The 20,327-nt window shown below is 35.1% G+C and overlaps 1 protein-coding gene across 5 annotated transcripts in view; it reads left to right on the top strand.

The window, feature by feature from the left end:
- LCORL (ligand dependent nuclear receptor corepressor like) overlaps positions 1–20,327 on the top strand; it is a 166,939-nt gene that overhangs the window by 141,288 nt on the left and 5,324 nt on the right. For 2 of the 5 annotated variants that reach the window (XM_049630356.1, XM_049630357.1), the window contains one exon: positions 198–5,008. The exons of 2 other annotated variants lie outside the window; for them this stretch is intronic. In XM_049630356.1, coding sequence (XP_049486313.1) covers positions 198–5,008 — 4,811 coding nt within the window. The remainder of the gene's footprint in view (positions 1–197; positions 5,009–20,327) is intronic. One more of the 5 variants, XM_049630358.1, reaches the window with a different exon arrangement.

Raw genomic sequence — 20,327 nt, 5'->3', positions numbered from 1 at the left:
CATAGGAAATTAATTATCATCAGTGCTTCATTATATTTTTGCTGAATGATAATCAAGATGTCATTGTTGCAGCTCTATAGGAGTTAGGAGTCCCACAATACCAAAATTTCTTTTGTTCAAACTCTGTTAAAATTATAACTCCTTATAATACTGGTATTTTTGCTGTAATTCATTTTTTGTTTGATTTTTATTTTTAGTTCAACTGTTGATGCAAAATCAGAGGAAGCTACTAAAATGGAAAAAGGAAAATCAGCATTAAGCAAAGTTTTGGAATCTTTGTGCATACATCACCAGCAACAAGTCTTGGCCATGTTGAAATTTCTAGTCCAAGAGCAAAATGCTGCTTCTCTTTGCTATTGTAATACATCATATACTGTGTCTTCAGAATCTCAAAAGCCCCTAATTGAAGATGATTTACATGGTCTATTCTGTAGTTGTGAATATAGGTTGGCAGAAAGAGGGTGTTTACAAAATGAAAGACAAAGCCCTGGTGTTGTGCCTCTGCCAGTCTGTATTAAAGATTTACATTGTTTATCTTGCCAAACTATAACTATTGAACACATTATGACAGTAGTGAATAGAGGAATTGCAAACAGTTATAGTTCTCACAGGTGCTGTTCTGGACTATTACCAAACATTCACTCTACAAAATCAACCTTTCACACTCCTCTTTCATCAAGGGACGTATGTGATGTTTCAGTCAGTCTTAAGGATGTTTGTAGATCTCGAAGTCCATCACCCCCGCCATTATCACCTGTACAGACGGAAGGATTTGAAAAATTAAAAGATGTTGTCTCAGAGCTCTCAGCCTTAGAAAATAACAGACTTGAAATTAACATTAACCAGCCTCCCTCTCTCACACCAGCAGAAATAAACAGTGACAAGACTGATCACGAAGGTAAAATACATAAAACTAAAAAATTCAGCAACTCGGATTCTTTGCTCCTGGAAGGCAGTGGTAATTGTACTACAAATCAGGAAAAAGGTGAAACTACTGTAATTTTTCAAGATTTAATGGATCGTATTAATGAAAAATTAAAATCAATAGAAACTACAGATATGGGAAACCTTGTAAAATTATCTAGCAGTGATTGTAATACAGATAATGATTTAAAATTAAGAGATTTAATAGCCTCTCTCTTGCATAATGCCAAGGCCAGTGATTACAGTTTTATGGAATTGCTGAGTCAACATGATAAAAAGGTAGAGAATAAAATTATTCAGACAAGATTTCGAAAGCGTCAAGAAACTTTACTTTCAGTGCACAACTCTCCTGATTCACCCACGTTTAGAAGGCAGTCTTTGCAAATAAAAAGAGAACTTGCCAGTCTTGATGAAAATTTTGTAAGAAAAAAATACACTGAAAAAAATTCAAGGAAGTTGACACGCAACGATGAGATATTTTCAATGGACAGAGAAGAATTCTGTCATTGCCAAGGGTCTTTACAAAATTCTAAAAGCTTGCAAGAAAATAATCATGCAGAAACATTTTCACCAGATTGTGCATTGCAGTCATTGCAACTACCTCTTCATAGTTTAGAAACTAACTTAGCTTTTGATGCATTTTCAGAAAGCTTTAAGACAACTTCCCCTGGGAAAATGAGCATAACAAAATTACAGGAGAAATCTGCACCTGGGAAAAGACTTTTGCAAAATCACAGGAAGAATCCAAAACTGGAGAATACCAAAACTCCTTTGAAAAGTGATGTTCCTGGACTTTTGAGCAGAACTAAACGACATATTGTGCCCCCAGGATGGTATTCTATATATGTAACAAATAATTATGTTTTCAAAAAATCCCCTAAGGCCAAAAAAATTTCTGATTCTGTAAAAAAAAAAGATCCAGTGAAAAATACTCAAATTGAAAGTCCACACAATATAGATCTAAACAAAATTGCAATGAATTCCAATTTACAAGTTGTTGTGGAACGTTTGGAAGATACAATAAATATGGCCAAAAAGTCTTGGAATAATCACTCATTATCTGAAGGATGTAAGACATCCAAGAAATTGATAGAAATTGATGGTAAAGATCAAGATGCAGGAAGAAACATGACTCTAACTGTAAGCAGAATGACATGCAAAGAGCAGAGTTTATCAAAATCTGTGGTAGCAGCCAGTAATATCAAAAGCAATCATATACCTACAATAGATTTGAATAGCAAAAGACTTGATAATCTGGGAAATTCATCTATTTTAGATACGAGTAGCTTGATTTCCGGTGTTCAAAATGTGCCAACAAAATACGAGGCCATTGAAAGCTCTTTTTCCAGCTATTCTAGTCCTATCAAACTCATGTTTTTATCTGAGGTTAAAAGCAGTGAAGGAGTCAAATATACTTTAACTTCAGTCGGTACTTCCAAGTCAAATGCTGATCTTCCTTCTGAAAAATATCCAAGTCATGATGCAATTGAAAAACAACCAGAAACAAATGAGGATATCCCAGATGCTAACTTTGAAAATTATAGTTCTAGTCATAATGGTAGTGACACTCTTCAGGGAGAACTAAACAAATTTAATTGTGCAAAAGAAACTACAGAATCCCCTGCAATGTTTATAGATGATGTGAACAGTGATAAGCCACAAGACAAACCTAAGGAAAATCCAAGCAATGATACTGATTCATCTTTTAAACGAAAACCAGGTAGACCTAAAAAGATAGGTCCCCAGGTTGTGAAACAAATTAAGCGGCCAATTGGAAGACCACCAAAACCTAAAACTGATCAAACAGACATCACCATTTGCCAAAATGAATCGTCTAGTACTGGAAAGAAAAGTCCAGAATCCCTCCTATCAGAAGTGAAAGAAGGTATCTATAAAAAGAGTATTACCGTAACTGTTATTTATGGAAGATCAAGAAGAACTAAAAGGCATGTTTCTGAAGGAACTGTAAACATAAGCAATGTTATATCTTTCAGCAATAATGCTGATTTTCCAACTGAATGTAATAGTCTCAGAAATATTAGAGAATACAAAACTGACTCAGGTGAAAGAAGTGCTATTTCAACTTTGACTACTGAAAGTGAGATCTTGGGGTCTGGCTTTGAATATATTAGGCCCATCAAGAACAAGTCTGTGATACCTCAACCTTCCAAGAACATTATCCGACCAAATCAGAAGCCTTTTGCAGTAATTAGGAAGCCTGGTAGACCTGCAAAAGTGAAAATCTCTGGCATATCTGTGACTATTAATAGAGTTTCACCTCAGGAGAGAGAAGTAAGTATTAGCAGCTGTTTGCCTCCTTTAGAACAAGAAAATATATTAGAGAAAAATCTGGCTGAAGAAAAGTATGATCACCAATGCAGTAAGATGGACGCAAGGCACACTGAAGCTGCAATATTTAAGAATGGATCAAAAAGTATGGTTGCTGCTATACCTTTGAGACATTCTATTAGGGATAGAAAGCCATCTCTCCATCTCGTACATCCATTAGCATCTTCCAGCTCACTTATTTATAGAAATACTCTGCTCCGTAAATCATATAAACTCCATTTGCAGAAAGGTAAAAGTGAGAAGGAAAAACATAGGCAGTCAAGGATAAAAATAGCTTCAAAAGGTACCCCTGGACCTAGAAATTCAAAGAATGCAAAAATGTGTTTGGAAGATAACAAATTAATACCCATTTCTGAAGTATCCTTGGACCCTATAATTTCATCAAACCCTTTGCTCAGGTGGTGGGCTGCTTCTACTTCAAATGATTCCTTATTAGAGGAATTAAACAATAGATTTGAGCAAATAACAAATGCTTGGGTGCAAGTGAGTGGAGATGAAGCTGAAAACTGTGTTCATAAAAAAAGAGAATGCATTGAAAGTGATAATTTCAAAATAGCAAACCCTTTGGAAACCTGTCTTTTAGAACTTGAAGTTTCACCTGTAAAAATGCTTTTTCAGAAAAAGTATGATTTGAATGAACTCTGTATCTGGTTTATGCAAACAACAGAAACACAGTCTCTTTCACTAGTTAGAAAAGCAAATGCTCGAAACCCTTTGGAAGTAATAAATACCAGAGGAATTAAATTAGGGACCAAATATTCTCATTTTAATACTAGCCCCTTCAGAAAGCACTTTAAAAAATTTGCACTGTCTTCTCCTTCAAAATCAGCAGGGAAGTTGCATATACTACATAAAATAGTTAGCTCTCCACTGTTAAATGTGAGAAGTAATTTAACATTAGCTAGATTAAAAAGAACTGAGTTTAAGAGGTTGCAGCACGAAAGGTGGAAAAGAGAGGGAAAGCCGCACAACCATGGAACAGTTGATTGGATCTCTAAAAGAAGGAACTTAAGGTTTTTCTGCCAGAATCAATTTTTAAAAAAGACTGAGGGGGGAACAAATGCTGACATCCCACTCCAAGGAAAAAACACAATAGATAATCAGTTTATTTTGCCACCTGAGATCAGAGATGACTCTTTGCAACAGAAGGTGGCGATGTCTGACTTGAAAACACATGCTAATTTAGAGAATAATTTTAAGACAGAAGCAAAGGAGAATGGAACAAATTGCAGCCAAAAAGGTTTTGAAAAGGGATCAAGACTAGGAAATGTATGTCCACATAATTGGAGGTCAAAAACCTTAAAAGATTGTAGAATATTTTTGAGGAAGATCAACTATCTTGAACACAAAAATACTTTTAAGCTAAATACAATCATTTACTCTCCTGAATCTATTGGCAGTGGAACTAATCATCAGACTCACATAGAAGAATCAAAGCGCTTTACCTTAAGATCCCATTCTGCTAGGCAAAATTCTTTTAAAAAGCAATCTAAAGAAATAGAATATGCTAAAACAAATAGTCCTTCAACCGATAAATTTCCTGGCCAACTTGACAATAGTAGATTAAATAAATGTGTTAACTATGACAAGAATCCTGATAGTTCTGACGTTCTTAGCAAATTGAACAAAAGAAAAAGACCGCCATGGAAGACCACAGAAATGTCAACAAAAAGACATAAACGACAGTCTTGCAACAGTGGACAAATGGCAAACTATTATTCAAAATCCCAACTAGGTAAGTTTTTCTCTACTTAATTTTAAAGTTTCATTGTAGGTGCCTTGAGTAAAGTATGAGATAATGGGTAGAAAAGGAACAGCTGATTTAGTTTCAATTTATTTCCAAAATATTTGGACGACCTAATTTCTTGGCACCTAGTATGAAACTCAATGAAATTAGGTTCTACTAAATGTACCCGTGCGCTTCCCTACATCTTAATGAGTCCAAGATTTTAAACAAATTAAAATATATTTAGTAGAGTCATAGCTTCTAAACAAATCATTAATTTACAAGTTATATTATCTGTTTTTGTATTTGATCTAATATAAAATATAGAAAACAGTTTGGTAGATATGCCTAAGGAGCTATCTAAAAATTAACTGCTACACTACAGGATAATATATATTTATTGTCTTGATAAATTAATAATTTTGAGACCATGTGGAAAGAAGTAAAGACTATCTCACTGCTAAATTGATGAGGTCTGTAACATATATAATAATTATGGGATATCAGTTGCACTTTCACCATTAAGTTGTTACACCCTTTGGTACTGATTCGGGAACCATTTTAAGACTCCGCATATTTAAATAGAGTCAAAGAACAAGATATTTTCTTCAGTAAATAAGCAAACTTGTTGAATAGTTTTTTTCATAGTAGACATTGAACTAGATTCTATGGATATAAAGATGAGGATTTCTTTCCAGGGATAATCTATAGCTTAGCAAGGGAGAAAGTCATATGCAGGTAATTTTAAGGTAATGCTAAATTTAGAATGCAAACGGAAATTACTTTAGTAAGTAATTATGTGCTTTACTTACTATGCAGGCCTGACATTGGTGCCTTGAGGAGACTGTTACCCTTAGAACCTAGCAAAGCAGGATTATGAGCACCATAATTGCCAGTGTAGCCATTTCCATCTCTGCTTGATAGGTGCTAGACAGTTCAGGATGTAAAAGAGTGCCAGGTTACATTTGTAAATTTAAGGAAATTTTATCAAATGGTTGCATTATTACATTGTATATTTTAGGGGCCTTTTTGAGGGGCTTATGGAGATATTGGTGGCTTTATTTTTGTTACCTTTTTAAAACATTTTTAAAAGCTAAAAAACCACTATCGAGTCTTATATTAAGATATTAAAAGCAATAATTAAACTCAAGTTTTAATAAGTAGATGATTATAATGACCCCCAAAATTTGATTAATTGAATGACTTTAAAATACCTATTCCACAATATTTAACATGCATTAAATAAAAATTTTAACTTTGCAACATGCAATGATTAAAGCTTTATTATTGGGCAAATTAGAGTCTCCATTATGAAAGATGAATCAAATCTAAAAATAATGTCCTTTGTTTCTTGTCCTCAGGATAACTAAAAACAACATAACAAATAGTATGTCAGGAAAAGAGGGAAGAAGCCTGGTAGTGATTTTTTAAAAAAACTTATAATTCACCTACAACCATACACACATATTTTTAAAAGACTGTCGTGAATGCAGTATAAAGTACAGTGTTTCATTCTTAATTCTTTATATCATTCTCATTTCATGTCGTTAGAGTTTACCAAAGACAGTTTGCATTAACTCATTTTACAACAGAACCGTATTTTGTCCTTTTAGCTTCTTAACCATTGTATCTTCCTAAGTTATAAACATAAAGTTTATTTTAATTATTATCTCACTAAATATGAGATCACCCAAGAAAAATAAGATGGAAGATGCCTAAATATTACTTTCCAAATTAATCTCAAAATTCTTCTGTTAAATTTTAAAAATTTTAGTATCATATGTTAAGAGTTGTTTTTCACCTTTTCTCATTTTTAAAATTACTGGTACGATTTCTTGTTCTGCTTAAAATTTTATTTATCTTCTACTGATAACTTTCCTTCTTTATTTTTTAACATTCTTTTTTTTTTTTTAATCAACAAGGACATTATTTTTACAGAGTTGTATTTATAGCAATATTTGTTATATTTATCTGATTTTAAAATGTTTCTTAAGGTGTTATTTTTTTCTCATTATTCTTGGTATTCCATACTTCTTAATGCCTTTTTGGAAATGACACAAATTCATTATTAGTTTTATATGTGTTTTTCTTCTTCATAGAATAATTAGTGATTGGAGATTTGAGAAAGTCTTAATTAACAACAAGGAGTTCTCTAGGAAAATTCATAAGGCAATGTATATAATGAATTATGGAATATTTCTATTGATGAAAAGTTTTGTTTCTACCATAAGTGTCTTGTTTTTGTACATTTCAAAATTACTGTCCGATAAAAGTTTAATACATAGGAATTTTAGAATTTATACTTCACTACATTTGTACTACTATATATCAATTGTAGACATGGAAAGCAAAGAAGTGCAATTCTGTCCTATTCTTAGTTCAGTAAATACTTAATGAATGCCTACAATATGCTCTTAGACACCATAGGAAGTTCAGAAAGTTCCCTTTCCATCTAAATAAGAAAACAAGACTTGTATGTATGTATTCAACAAATAGAGTATATCTTATGTTTTAAGTGGGGTATTATATTACTACTAATTAAAGGGATAGAATGGTTAAAGTCATGGTTTGTGTTCTCATGGAGTTTATCATTTTCATGGGGGACAGTGAATAGGCAATTACAGTAGAAAGTGGAGTGCTGTGACTGGGGAGAGAGATAGCTTATAGAAATATATAGGACAGAAGTTGAACCCATGTTTAGAAAATTAGGCAAGGACTCTTACAAAGTCACATCCAAGCTGAGATTTGAAGGCTGCCAAAGTATTAGCAGTCAGGAGAGGAGTTTTTCTGGTAGAGCAAACTGCATGTGGAAAAGTTGGGTGACAGAGCAGGCTAGTAGAACACTGAGTAATTTAATTCATAAAGCTGAGGCATAAAAAAGGAATGAAGAATAGGGCAGGGCATGGATGGAAAAATGGCAAAAAATAAAGCTACTGAAGGAAGCATAGCCCAAATTGTGGGGCCAACATCAGTTAACGAAAAAAATGTTTCAAACCCTAACAGTGGCAGTAATAGAGGAGAATAGATATATTTGACAGAGGCCTCTGAAATAGTATCAGTGTGTCTAAGAGAGTAGAGGAATAAAGGGTAATGTCCAGGTTTGAGTTCGAACATGTAGATAATAGATGATAGTAACATTCACTGAGATATAAGAGAACATTCAGAGTGTGCAGTTTTAGACATAAGGAATTTAAGTAGTATGTCCAAGAAAGATGTTTAGGAAGTAATCACAGTAGGCCCTTGGACAATGCAGGGGTTAGGGGTACTGATTCTCTGTGCATTAGAAATCTGCATGTAACTTTTGACTCCCCAAAACCTTAACTACCAATATCCTGTTGACCTGAATCCTTGCTGATAACATGAAGAGTCAATTGACACATATTTTTCTGTTATAGGTATTATATACAGTATTATTATAAGAAAGTAAGCTAGAGAAAAGAAAATTTTATTAAGAAAATCATAAGGAAGAGAAAATGCATTTACAATAATGTATATATCTTTATGGGAAAAAAATCTGCATGTAAGTGAACCCATGCAGTTTAAACCCGCGTTGTTAAAGGGTCAACTGTGGTTAATATGGGAAAGAGGTCTGAGCTAGAGATAAAGATTTTGGAGTCCAATAATAACTGAAGTCATGAGAGTGGAATAGATTATTCAGCGTAAAATGGGAAGAGCCTAGGATCTGATCCCCAAATACACAGAGAAAAAAGAAAAAAAGAAAAAAAGATATACACAGAAGGAGACTGATGAGGCTAGTCAGAAAGTAAGAGGAAAGTCAGGAGAGTGTGGTAGAAAGGAAATGTGTTTTAAGAAGGGATAAAACAAGTGTAAACTGTTGATGAGAGGTCAGTTAAGCCCTGAAACATTTCTATCTAAGGTAGCCCAAAGGTTATTGTAATGATTTTGGTTTTGGCGGGGAAATGCAGTGAGAATCTTATGATTGAGTTAATGCAGGAAGAGGAAGTGAAGAAAATTAACACAGAAAACTGTAAATGGCTATGACTGGAGAGGAGATAGGGAGATAGCGAGAGGAAGCTCTAATGAAGACTGGTTTTAAAAAAATTTAGATGCCAATGGGAAGAAGCCAGTAGAAAATGAAAGGTTGAAGATATAAACATGAGATGGCAAGCAGTGGAAATGGAGTGAAGCGCCAGAGTTGATTATTGGACATTATGGGCCATCATTAGATAGATGGATTTTGGCCAGAAGAGTCATTTCTCTCTTAAAACATGAGAATAGTGGGAACAACATATGGGGATGTAAATCAGTTTACAAATTCATGGACAGAATATTGAGGCTATTAGATCTATTTTCAGTGAGTCCAGACATAATTTAAGGGTAATATGATGGGCATTGTACAAAGTAGGTAACATTTGAAATCTATCTCAAGAAATAACAGGATTTAACAGCTTTGTGACTTTTATCTCAGCTGCCAGAACGTAAGCTTGGACAAAGGTGGGCCCTTAGATTCAATTGGGTCAATCGGATTCACCAGTAAACAAAGAAATCAAGCCTAGAATTCATTCTGTGAATAGTGATGAGAAACTATATGATCAAAGTGTAATTCTAATTCTAGAGGGTCTTTTCTGATAATAGCACACAGTATAAATTTGAGGGGAGGGGGGGATAAAATGGGGTGTGTAAAAGGCTAGCTCTAAGAGATGATTTTTGAGGTGATTATGGCCTAAAATGGAGTGTGGCTATTGAAAATATTAAGAACTTTTGAATATCAGTGTCTTTTGAGTTACCAAGTAAATATGTGCCTTTCCTAATTGACAAATACCTGGATGTAAATAAGCTTACTTTGGACACATTTAAGGAAATTTTCAGACTAGAATAACTTATGTGGGCTTGAGGTTGCTATACTCAGTGTATCATCTAAAACATCAAATTTTGCTGTAAAAATTCAGAATTCAAATTGATACTTTGAATTAGATTGAGATGACCTACAACAGCTCAGTTTGTCAGCGTCTCCTGTTTTGTCATCTGTCCTCAAAAATGACCAAATACACATTTTCCCATTCAGCATTCTGGTTTTCACACAGGTATATAACTGATGGGTGATTTTTAACTAACAGTATACTCCTTTAGCTACCTGAAACTGAAGCCAACCATGCATTCTCCTCTGGTCCTGGTCATGAATGGTTTACCACATTTTTTGCGTCCTAACTCAAAATGTCCTTTTAGATTTGTATGGTTGAGGCATACCTTGGCACAGAATAGCCTAAACATTTTCACATAAAATCTAGAGTTAGCATTTCTTCATGTGCTATTATTCAGCTTCATAATTATCATTTAATGGAAGAACTGTGAAGCACAGCGTAGATGATTTTCTAAATTTCATTTTGATAAACATTTCTAGATGACTCACTGTCACCTTAATCTAGTTTGCTACACAAGCATTCCAGATACAGAGTCCAAGATGCAGTAGTCCTGCATCTGTGGTCCTGGTTCTGTGGTCCAATAGCTTTGGAAAATGCTGAGTTCTCTTTCCTGTGCCTGTTGAATCACAGCACCCCATTGAATGTTAAACTGCATTCTTCACACTTTATATATCACAACTTTTTATATCCTGCAGTTTGGGAAACATAATTGGAAAATACTGCTCTATATAGTTTCCTGAGTAAGGAGAAGAGTTTTAGGTTTTGAAGAGTTTCTAACTCTTGCTGTAATACTTTATTAAAAAATATAGAACAGTGACTTAGATAATCCCCTGTCTTAATGTTTTTTCTTAGAATTTTTCTTGGATATTTTATATCCTGTTGCTTTGTCAACCATTACTTAGTTTTTCACAGTATTCTGTTTCACTAATTGTCCTGCATCTTTCATGGAAAAACCATCCAGTTTATTCAACAAATTAGATACTTTTTCTTTTTGATCTGTTAGGCATTGTGTTAGATATCAGAGCTACAAAGGAACTCAGGGAACTTATTTTTTTAAAAAAGTCAAATTATTTTTACTTTGGCAACATAGTATAATTTGAAGAAAGATAATTTGGTTGATCTCTATTACTAGTTGGTATGGAGTATAGAATTATTTTCAAACATAAGATTATCTAAATCAGGGAGTCTGGCCCATGGCCCATTTGTAAGTAAGTTTTATTGTAACACTGCCATGTTCATTCACTTATATATTGTCTACTGGTGTTTGTGCCACACGAGCTTAACCGAGTAATTGTGTAAAGCCCATAAAACTTCAACTGCTGATTACGTGGCCCTTGGTGGAAAAGTTTGCTGACCCGTTTATATCAGTAGAATTTGGTATGTGGCTAGAAAAAGTCATTGGATTTTTAAAAGTAGATTAAAGTTATTATATCCAGTTTATTTCCAACACCCCATCCTCTCCCTCCTCCTGCACAATACATTTCTGACTTGTAGTTGTTTTGTTTTGCTTTATCTCTATGGGACAAGACCTATCTTTATCCAGCAGAGTGGTGCTGGGGGAGCCATAGTGGCAGTTTTATTCTGTTTTTGTAAATCTTTATTCTCTCCCCGCAGCCTCCAGACCTGCTTTGTCTATCTGAGGTAAGTGCAAGGGTCACCTTCCCTCTCTTCCTTTACCAGTGGCTGCCACCTGTTAAAGTGATTTCAGTGCTTTATACCTTAAATTCCTTCCTCAAGTGTTCTCTTTCCCCCTTCTCTACCCTGGTTTTCTTCTTTATTTCTTCACTTAGGAATTTGGAATTCTTAGTTCAGCTCCCCTAGCTTCCATTTCCCCCCCCCCCCACCTCATTTTTCCTAGGCAGTAAACACTTTTCTTTGTAGAGGAGCTGAGCATTCTGTGATTATAATGCTAACTCTATTGAATTCACCTATTGTTTAATTATGGGAGGGGAGTCAGAGTAGGTATCTGAATGTTTCATCCTGCCAGTTTTTTTCTTGATTGTTTTTGTTTAATTTAAATAAGACCTTGGCTTATTTTTCCTACCCCACCCCCATTCCAATTCCAGGCAATCTGGAAAATTCATTTACTTGCTACTTTGTTTCTATATATAGAAACAGAGAAAACTGGATAGACCCCATTAATTTATTCTTCAAAAAATATCTCCTATGTGCCAGGCAATATGCTAGGCTATATGTAGGATAAAATGGGGGACAAAACCAGGTATTGTTCTGTCCTCATGGTTCAAGTTTATTAGGAGAGGCAGACATTGAGTAAATAGTTACACGAATCTTACAAGTTCATAACTGTAGGTGGTACTAAAGAATTCTTTTTGGGTACTATAAGAATTCCTTCTCCCTATAAGGAGAAGACTTCTCTAAGGAAATTGACCATTGAAATGAGCTGTGAAGAGTGAGTAGGAATTAACTAGGCCAAGTAGCAGACAACTGGGCAGGGAGGGGAGAGGACTGACTTTCAGGAAGAGTTGCATGTGGAAAAAGTACAGCATGGTGTTCTTTGCAGGCAAGACAATGACTGTGTGTCTTGGGTCAAAAGAGAAAGGAGGAGCATGGTGTCAGATGTAAAGATTGAGGAGTAGGTGAAGGATAGACCATGTAGGTTCTCATAAGTCATGTTTATGTGTTTCCGATAGCTTCCCATTGCTCTTAAAGTAGAGATTGAAATTGGGAGTGGATGGGGAAGGTATATGACATCATCAGATTCTCCTTCCTAAAGGATCTGACTGCCTTGTGAAACATGAATGGTAGAGGGCATGAATGAAGGCATAGACCATCATGGTGGTCCTAATGAGAACTGTGCTACTTGAAAACAATGCTTTACAAACTTTAGTGTGCATGAGAATCACCAGGAGGGCTTATTGAAAAAGAAATTGTTAGGCTCCAAGCACTTTCTATTTCAATAGGTTATGTAGTGGGGCCCAAGTGATGCTTATTTTGCTGACCCAAGGACCACACTTTGAGAACCATTGGTATAGAGTGTAGAGTGTTGTGGTGGAAAGAAGATTAGTTCCTTATTAATATGATCATTGTGTTATAAATTACCCTCTAAATACCACTTTAGCTATATTCCACAAAGTTTGCTCTGCTGTATTTTCATTTCCACTAAATTAGAAATATTTTCTAATTTCCCTTGTAGTTTTTTATTTAACCCATGGATTACTTAGAGATGTATTGGTCACTTTTCAAATATTTAGGGATTTTCCAGATACCTTTCTCTTACTGATTTCTAATTTGATTCTGCTATGCTTATAAAATATACTTTGTATGATTTTAATTCTTTTGAATTTATTGAGATTTGTTTTATGGTCCAGAGTCTATCCAGATCTACTTTAATAACTGTTCTCTGTGTTCTTGAAAATAATGTTCATTCTGCTGCTGCTGGGTGGTGTTCCTTTAAGCAAGTTGATAGTGCTGTTCAACTCTTTTGCATCCTTCCTGAGTTTCAGTCTACTTATATTTATTCTTGAGAGAAGCATTTTGAAATCTGCAGCTATGATTCTAGATTTTCCTATTTATCCTTTTAGTTCTATCAGGTTTTGCATCATGTATTTTGAAGCTCTGTTATTAGGTACATACACATTTGGAATTTTTATGTACTTTTGATGTATTTACTCCTTTTTCATATGAAACTAACCTCTTCATCTCTAGAAGTATTCCTTGGTCTGAAATCTTTTTTTGTCTGATAGTTATTCCAGCCTACTTTTCCCTAGTTTTAACATGGTATATCTTTTCCCACACTTTTATTTCTAACCTATACGTGTCTATATTAAAAGTGAGTTTCTTTGAGGCAGCATACACTTGAGGCTTGCTTTCTCATTCAGTCTGACAATCTCTGCCTTTTAATATACCATTTTCCATCTCATGTGACTTTTGATGTGGTTGTTTGAGTCAGCCAACTTTATTTTTTTAATTGAGGTATAATTGACATACAACATATTAGTTTCAGGTGTACAACATAATGATATATATTTGTATATATTGTGAAGTGATCACCAAATAAGTCTAGCTAATATTTGTCACCATAGTTACAATTTTTTTCTTGTGATGAAAACTTTTACAATCTATTAGCAACTTTCAAATATGCAATACAGTATTATTATATACTCAGCCACCATGTATACATTACATCCCCATGACTTATTTGTATTATAACTAGAAGTTTGACTCACTTCACCCATTTTTCTCTCCCCTCTGGCATCCACCAGTCTGCTTTCTGTATCTGCGAGCTTGGTTGATTTTGGTTTTTGTTATTTTAGATTCTACATATAGGTGGAATCATCTGATATTTGTCTTTCTCTGACTTAATTCACTTACGATAATGCCCTCAATGTCCATCCATGTTGTTGCAAATGGCAAGATTTCCTTACTTTTTGGATAATATTCCAGTGTGTGTGTGTGTGTGTGTGTGTGTGTGTGTGTGTGTGTGTATGAGAGAGAGAGAGAGGATTCTCTTTATCCATTCATCCATTGATAGACACTTAAGTTGTTTCCATATCTTGGTTATTGTAAATAATATTGCAATGAACATGATGGGGAATGCATATATCTTTTCAAGTTATTTTCATTTTTTGGGTAAATATCCAGAAATGGAATTGTGGATCATATGGTCGTTCTATTCTTAATTTTTTGAGGAACATCCATACTGTTTTCTATATTGGGTATGTGAATTTACATTTCCACTCATAGTACACAGGTTTGCCTTTTCTCCACATCTTCACCAATACTTGTTATTTCTTGTCTTTTTTATAATAGCCCAACTTTCTATTTTCTGTTTGTCCAATCTATTATTTAGTTCCTTTTTCTCTTTTCTTGCCTTCTTTTAGACAAGTTGAGTATATTTTATTATTCTATTTAATCTCTTAGTTTTTAAGTAGTACTTGCTGTCAAGTTTACCCTATATATCATTAACTTACTATAAACTACCTTCAGATAATGTTATATTACTTCATGCATAATCTTAAGAACTTTACAGTACATGTGCCTTTCCTCCCTTCAAGCCTTTGTGCTATTATTATTGTCATATGTTGTGCTTCCATAAATGTTATAATCCTTCCAATATAGTGTTACTGTTTTTCCTCCGCACAGTTATTCAAAGAGGTTTTCAAAATAGGAAAAGTATTTTCTCCATGAATTTTCCATTTCTGGTGCTTTTCATTCTTTTGCACAAATCCAGGTTTCTATCTGATGTCATTTTACTTCTGCCTGAAAACTTCCTTTAGCAATTCTTGTTGTGTGGGTTTGCTGTTTAATAATTCACTCAGCCCTGCCTTTTTATGTCTTAAAAAGTCTTCATTTCACTTTTGTTTTGAAAGATATTTTTGCTGAATATGAAATTCAAATGTGACCATATACTTTTTAGTACTTTGAAGATGTTGCTCCACTGTCATTTAGTTTGCATTGTTTCTGAAGAGAAGTCTGCTGTGATTCTTATATTTGCTACTCTGTATTGTTTTTTCCTCTAGTTCTTTGTAAGATTTTATCACTGGTTATCAGCAGTTTGATTATAAATGGGTTTGGCTTTGTTGCCTTTATGTTTTTTCTACCTGGAGTTTTTTTTAACTACTTGGATATGGGAGTTTAGTTTTTATCATATTTGGAAATATTTCAGCCATACTTTCTTCAAGTGTGTTCCTATCCCTCTTGTCTCTACTCTCCTTTTGGGATTCCAATCACATGTATTTTGTTACATAGATCACTGATACCTACTCATTTTTGTTAATTTTTTTAAGTTTATTTATTTATTTTGAGAGCAAGAGCATGCAGGAAGGGCAGAGAGAGGGAGAGAGATAAAGAGAATCCCAACCTGCACTGTCAGCACAGAGCCTAATGCAGGGCTCAAGCTCACGAACCAGGAGATCATGACCTGGGCCAAAACCAAGAGACAGACATTCAATCGACTGAGCCACCCAGGCACCCCTTTGTTCATTTTTTTTATGTTTCATTTTAGATTATGCTATTTCTATGTTTTTAAGTTTGATAACCTTTTCTTTGGGTTGTCTAATCTGCTGTTAATAACACCCAGGATATTTTCATTTCAGAAATTATATTTTCATCTCCAGAAGTTTAAATTTAGTCTTCTTTGTATCTACTATATTTCCCCTCATGCTCATGCTTTCCTCAGCTTCTTGACTATAATGGAGTATATTTTAAATATCTGCATGAACATCCTTGTGTGCTGATTTTATAATCTGTATTATTTATCAGTTCCTACTGATTGATTTTTCTCCTCATTTTGGATATTTTCCTGTTTTGTACATGCCTGGTAATTTTGGATTGGATGCTAGACATCGTCGGTTTTACATTGTGTGCTGGGGTTGTTTTTACAGTGCCTTCAATGTTTTGGGGCTCTGTTCTGAGACACCACGAACTTATTAAGAAAAACCTTTATCCTTTCAAATCTTGCTTTTGGGCATTGATAGGCAGCCTATAGTCTAGGACAGTGGTTCTCACCAGGGGATGTCCTACAGGGGATAATTGGTGACATAGGGAGACATTTTGGATTGTCACACCTAGTGGGTAGAGGCCGGTGATTCTGCTAAACATTCTACAGTGCATAGTAAGACAGCTCCCCACAAAAAAGAATCACTCAGCCCCAAATGTCAGTAGTGCTGAGGTTGAGAAATCCTGCTCTAGGGCTAATTTTACCCCCACTAGTGAGGCACTACCAATACCTATTCAATGCCGTATGTATTAGGAGATTTATCCATTCTTGCTGGTGGGAACACAAATTTTATCCAGTCCTATATGGTCTCTGGGGATTTTCCAGCTGGTCCTTTTCAGTGGTCTTTTTCACAGCCTTGGGAAACATTCATGCACTGATCAGTATTTATCTACGGATTCCAGGGAAACCAATGTTGCTCTCTGGCACTGTCAGTGCAGCTCTGTCTCCTGTTACCTGCCCCACAGACTCTAGTTGCCTTGGTCTCCCTCACCTCCAAACTTTGTCCTCTCATCTCAGGAAGGCTTCCAAGCTTCCTTTGGATTCCTCTTCCTATACTGCAGCCTGGAAACTATTCAGGCAGTAAGCCAGAGCAAGTGTTATGACTTACCTCCTTTGTTCCCTTCTTTCAGGGGTCACTGTCATCCTGTACTTTCTTTCATCCATGGTCTTAAAAATATTTCATATATTTTTGTTCCTGTTACTTCATCATGGCCAGAAGCAGAAGTCTAGATTTATTCTTTTGACAGATATCTATCCAGTTTCTATAATGCAAGGTGCTGGAAATAATATGTTGAACAAGACCAATATGTTGTACTCTCATCAAACTTGTATTTTAACTGGAGGGAGGAAAAACATAAACAGTTTAAGTTCTGTGTCAATGAAATTAGATGGTATAAAGAGTTTTCTAGGGGTAGTTACTTTAGGTTGAGTACACAGGGAAATCCTTTCTGAAGAAGTAATGAGTGAACTGTGGGATGAGTTGAGATGTCTGCGAGATCTTTGATAACTGAAACTGAGTATGGATGAGAACCCCTAAATAGAGATTATAGAAGAAGAAAAGGAAGCCTGGGACTTGGTGTTAAGAAATTCTAAGCCATCCAAGAATAGGATGACTTGGAGTAAAAGGAAGAGGAAAAAGGAAGCCAGTATTGTGTTTTGTATCAAAATCCAAGAAAAATGAGTTTCAAGTTACTTCTCAGGCTGCCATAACAAAATACCATAGACTGCATGGCTTAAAACAGAGATTTGTTTTCTCACAGTTCTGGAGGCTAGAAAGTCCAAGATCAAGGTCTGGAGGGTTCAGTTTCTGGTGAGGGGTCTCTTGCTGGTTTGCACATAGCTACCTTCCCATTCTCTGGTGTCTTCTTCTCCTTTTATGGAGATAACAAACCCATCAAATTAGGACTCAGATTGTGACCTCATTTTACCTTAGTTACCTCCTAAAGGCCCTGTATTTCTTAATATAGGGGGTTAGGGCTTCAACATATGAATCTGGGGGGTACACGGTTCAGTCTGTAGCAGAGGAAATGGCCATTAGTGTTGAATGTTGTTAGGAAGGCAAAATAGTTGAAAAATTAAGGATCATTCATTGGCTTTATCAATTCATTGGTGACTTTAGTAGGTGTTTTTGTGGAATGAAAGGGCCTGGAAGCCAGACTGGAGTAGGTTAAGAATAGGAGATAAGAAAATGGTGATATCAAGTATAGGATAATTCATTAAAGTAATCTAGCTCTAAACATGAAGAAAATAAAAGATTGAGTGAAGTTTTGTTTTTTAAGGAATGAGAGACCTTGCACTTGTTTAATCATTAGCTATTGCTACAACAATGCTGTATTACAAACCACCCGAAAACTTACTGCCTGAAAGTAAATGAGCACTTACTGCACTCCTATATCTGGGACTGGCAAATAAGGCTAAGAGGTTCTTTTGATTTTGGCCAGGCTCCCTCACATGCCTTTGTACGAGCTGGCTACCAGGTGTGACACCTTAGCCCTGCGCCATACCTCCCACGCATGCTGCAGGCCAGCCCAGGCAGTGCTCTCCTGGCAAAAGCAGAGGTATACGAGGGAGCATAAGTGACCGAGTAGTTTCTCATGCTTCAGCTTGCATGCCTCCGCCAGTTTACAGTTCATACTTGTTAACCAACATCTTATCGGCCCAAGCAAGTCACATGGGTGAGGCCAGAATGAGAGGACATTGCAAAGTGATAAAGAGTAAGTATAGGCATGGGTGAAGAATTTGGGCTGTGAATGCAGTTAATCTGCCACAGATGGTATATTAAAAAAACAAAACAAAACAAAAAAAGGGATCATTGATTATAATCATTGTTAAGTTCCTCAGAAGGCAGATGTGAACAGGGTCCAAAATCATTCTAAGTCATGTCAGGCTCAGCAACCTTTCACAATTAGTTGGTTGGCATTATTTTAGATTAATAACTGCTAATTGCTTTTAATATCACATTAATTTAGTACTAAAATTTCCCATTTTATTTTTTATGAATGTATGTAAATCACATTTGTGTATTGACTATCTGAATACCTGTTATATGTAAGATACTGCTTTAGGCACAGCTGTGTTATATTAATTAAATATACAAGTTAATTAAGAAATTCAGGTAAATGTTTTGTCCTTACATGGTCATTGATCACTTCTAAATCACACAGCAGTGCAAAATGTTCATTGATTTCTGAAGAGAATTGGTTTTGTGCCTTTGCTCTGACTATAATTTCCCTCATTGTATTCTTTCATTCTATTCCTTCAAATAAAAATTCAGGTAGATCTATTTATCAGGAGAAACTATTCTTTTTATTCTAGATGTTTTCTTGTGAATCCCCAATTATGGTTTGCTCTAATAATCACGATAACCCTTACTAGTTAAGCACATAATATGCTAATCTTTATGTTAAAGTAATTCTCCTAAAATTGGTTGGAGTAAATTGCAAATCTAGGATTCTAATTCAAGAATATGAGACTTCAAAGTCTTACTCTTAACCGCCAGGTTCTTCTGTTCCTCCACATAACTACATCAAATAATCAAAAGCAAGTCAGAAAAAATGTCTGACTTAAAATCTACCACTTAACAATCTGCCAAGGCCTTTAAATTCTTCAGTATTCTACCAAAAAGAAATTTTACTCTTGAGATAAATTAAGTCTTTAAAAACAAAAAATCTGTACAACCTAACTCTTAACAGAGTTTGCCGGCAAAAGAAAGGATTTACTCATACCTTTGACCTCATGGTCTGCTGGTAGACCATGTTTAACTGGCTGGATCCCTATGGCTCTTAATTTGAATCCCCCACCCCACCCCTTTAAGCCCAGATTTTAAATTAAATGGTTGTACAATTGCAGAAACAAATTATACACATATCTGTCATCTTTTATCCCACACATGTATCTTTTGACTTTTTGTTAGTAGTACTAATATTCACATTTATTGAGTCCTTATTATGTGTTCAGCCAGGCATTTTACATGCCTTCTCTATGCCACCTGCTTTATATAAACTCATTTACTAATCACATTTCCCTCAAGAGGTGGGTACTCTCATTATCTTCACTTTCCAGTTAAATTGAAGCTTAGAGTTTAGGAAATGTACACTTAGCAGGTGAGTGATTTGATTTGGAATCAGAACTTAGGCTCTACAAAGCCTCTCTCCTTCCTAGTTTACTAAAATCCTTACCCCTTTAGGCCTATTTCAAATGACTTTTCCCCAGTCTCGCCACTGCTAAGATTAAGTTCCCTTCTCTGTTATCCCTTAGTCTTTAGTTACCTCTTCTGTATTTACTGTGTACTGCTTTTTATTTTGGTAATTCATGAATATTTCTCCCTTCTGGCTCCTTACCGAACTGGAAAACCCTTGAAGACAGACACCATCACACTATTTTATATTCTTAATATATTGGGTAGGTAGTGGTTAGAGTCCAGTAGACCAAGGATTTCATTTTTCTAACTTCTTACTACATCAGAAACATGGGAACACACTTGATG

Source organism: Panthera uncia, chromosome B1 (genome assembly GCF_023721935.1).
Source record: "Panthera uncia isolate 11264 chromosome B1, Puncia_PCG_1.0, whole genome shotgun sequence".
Taxonomy (NCBI): domain Eukaryota; kingdom Metazoa; phylum Chordata; class Mammalia; order Carnivora; family Felidae; genus Panthera; species Panthera uncia.
This window is presented reverse-complemented; position numbering and strand designations above follow the sequence as displayed.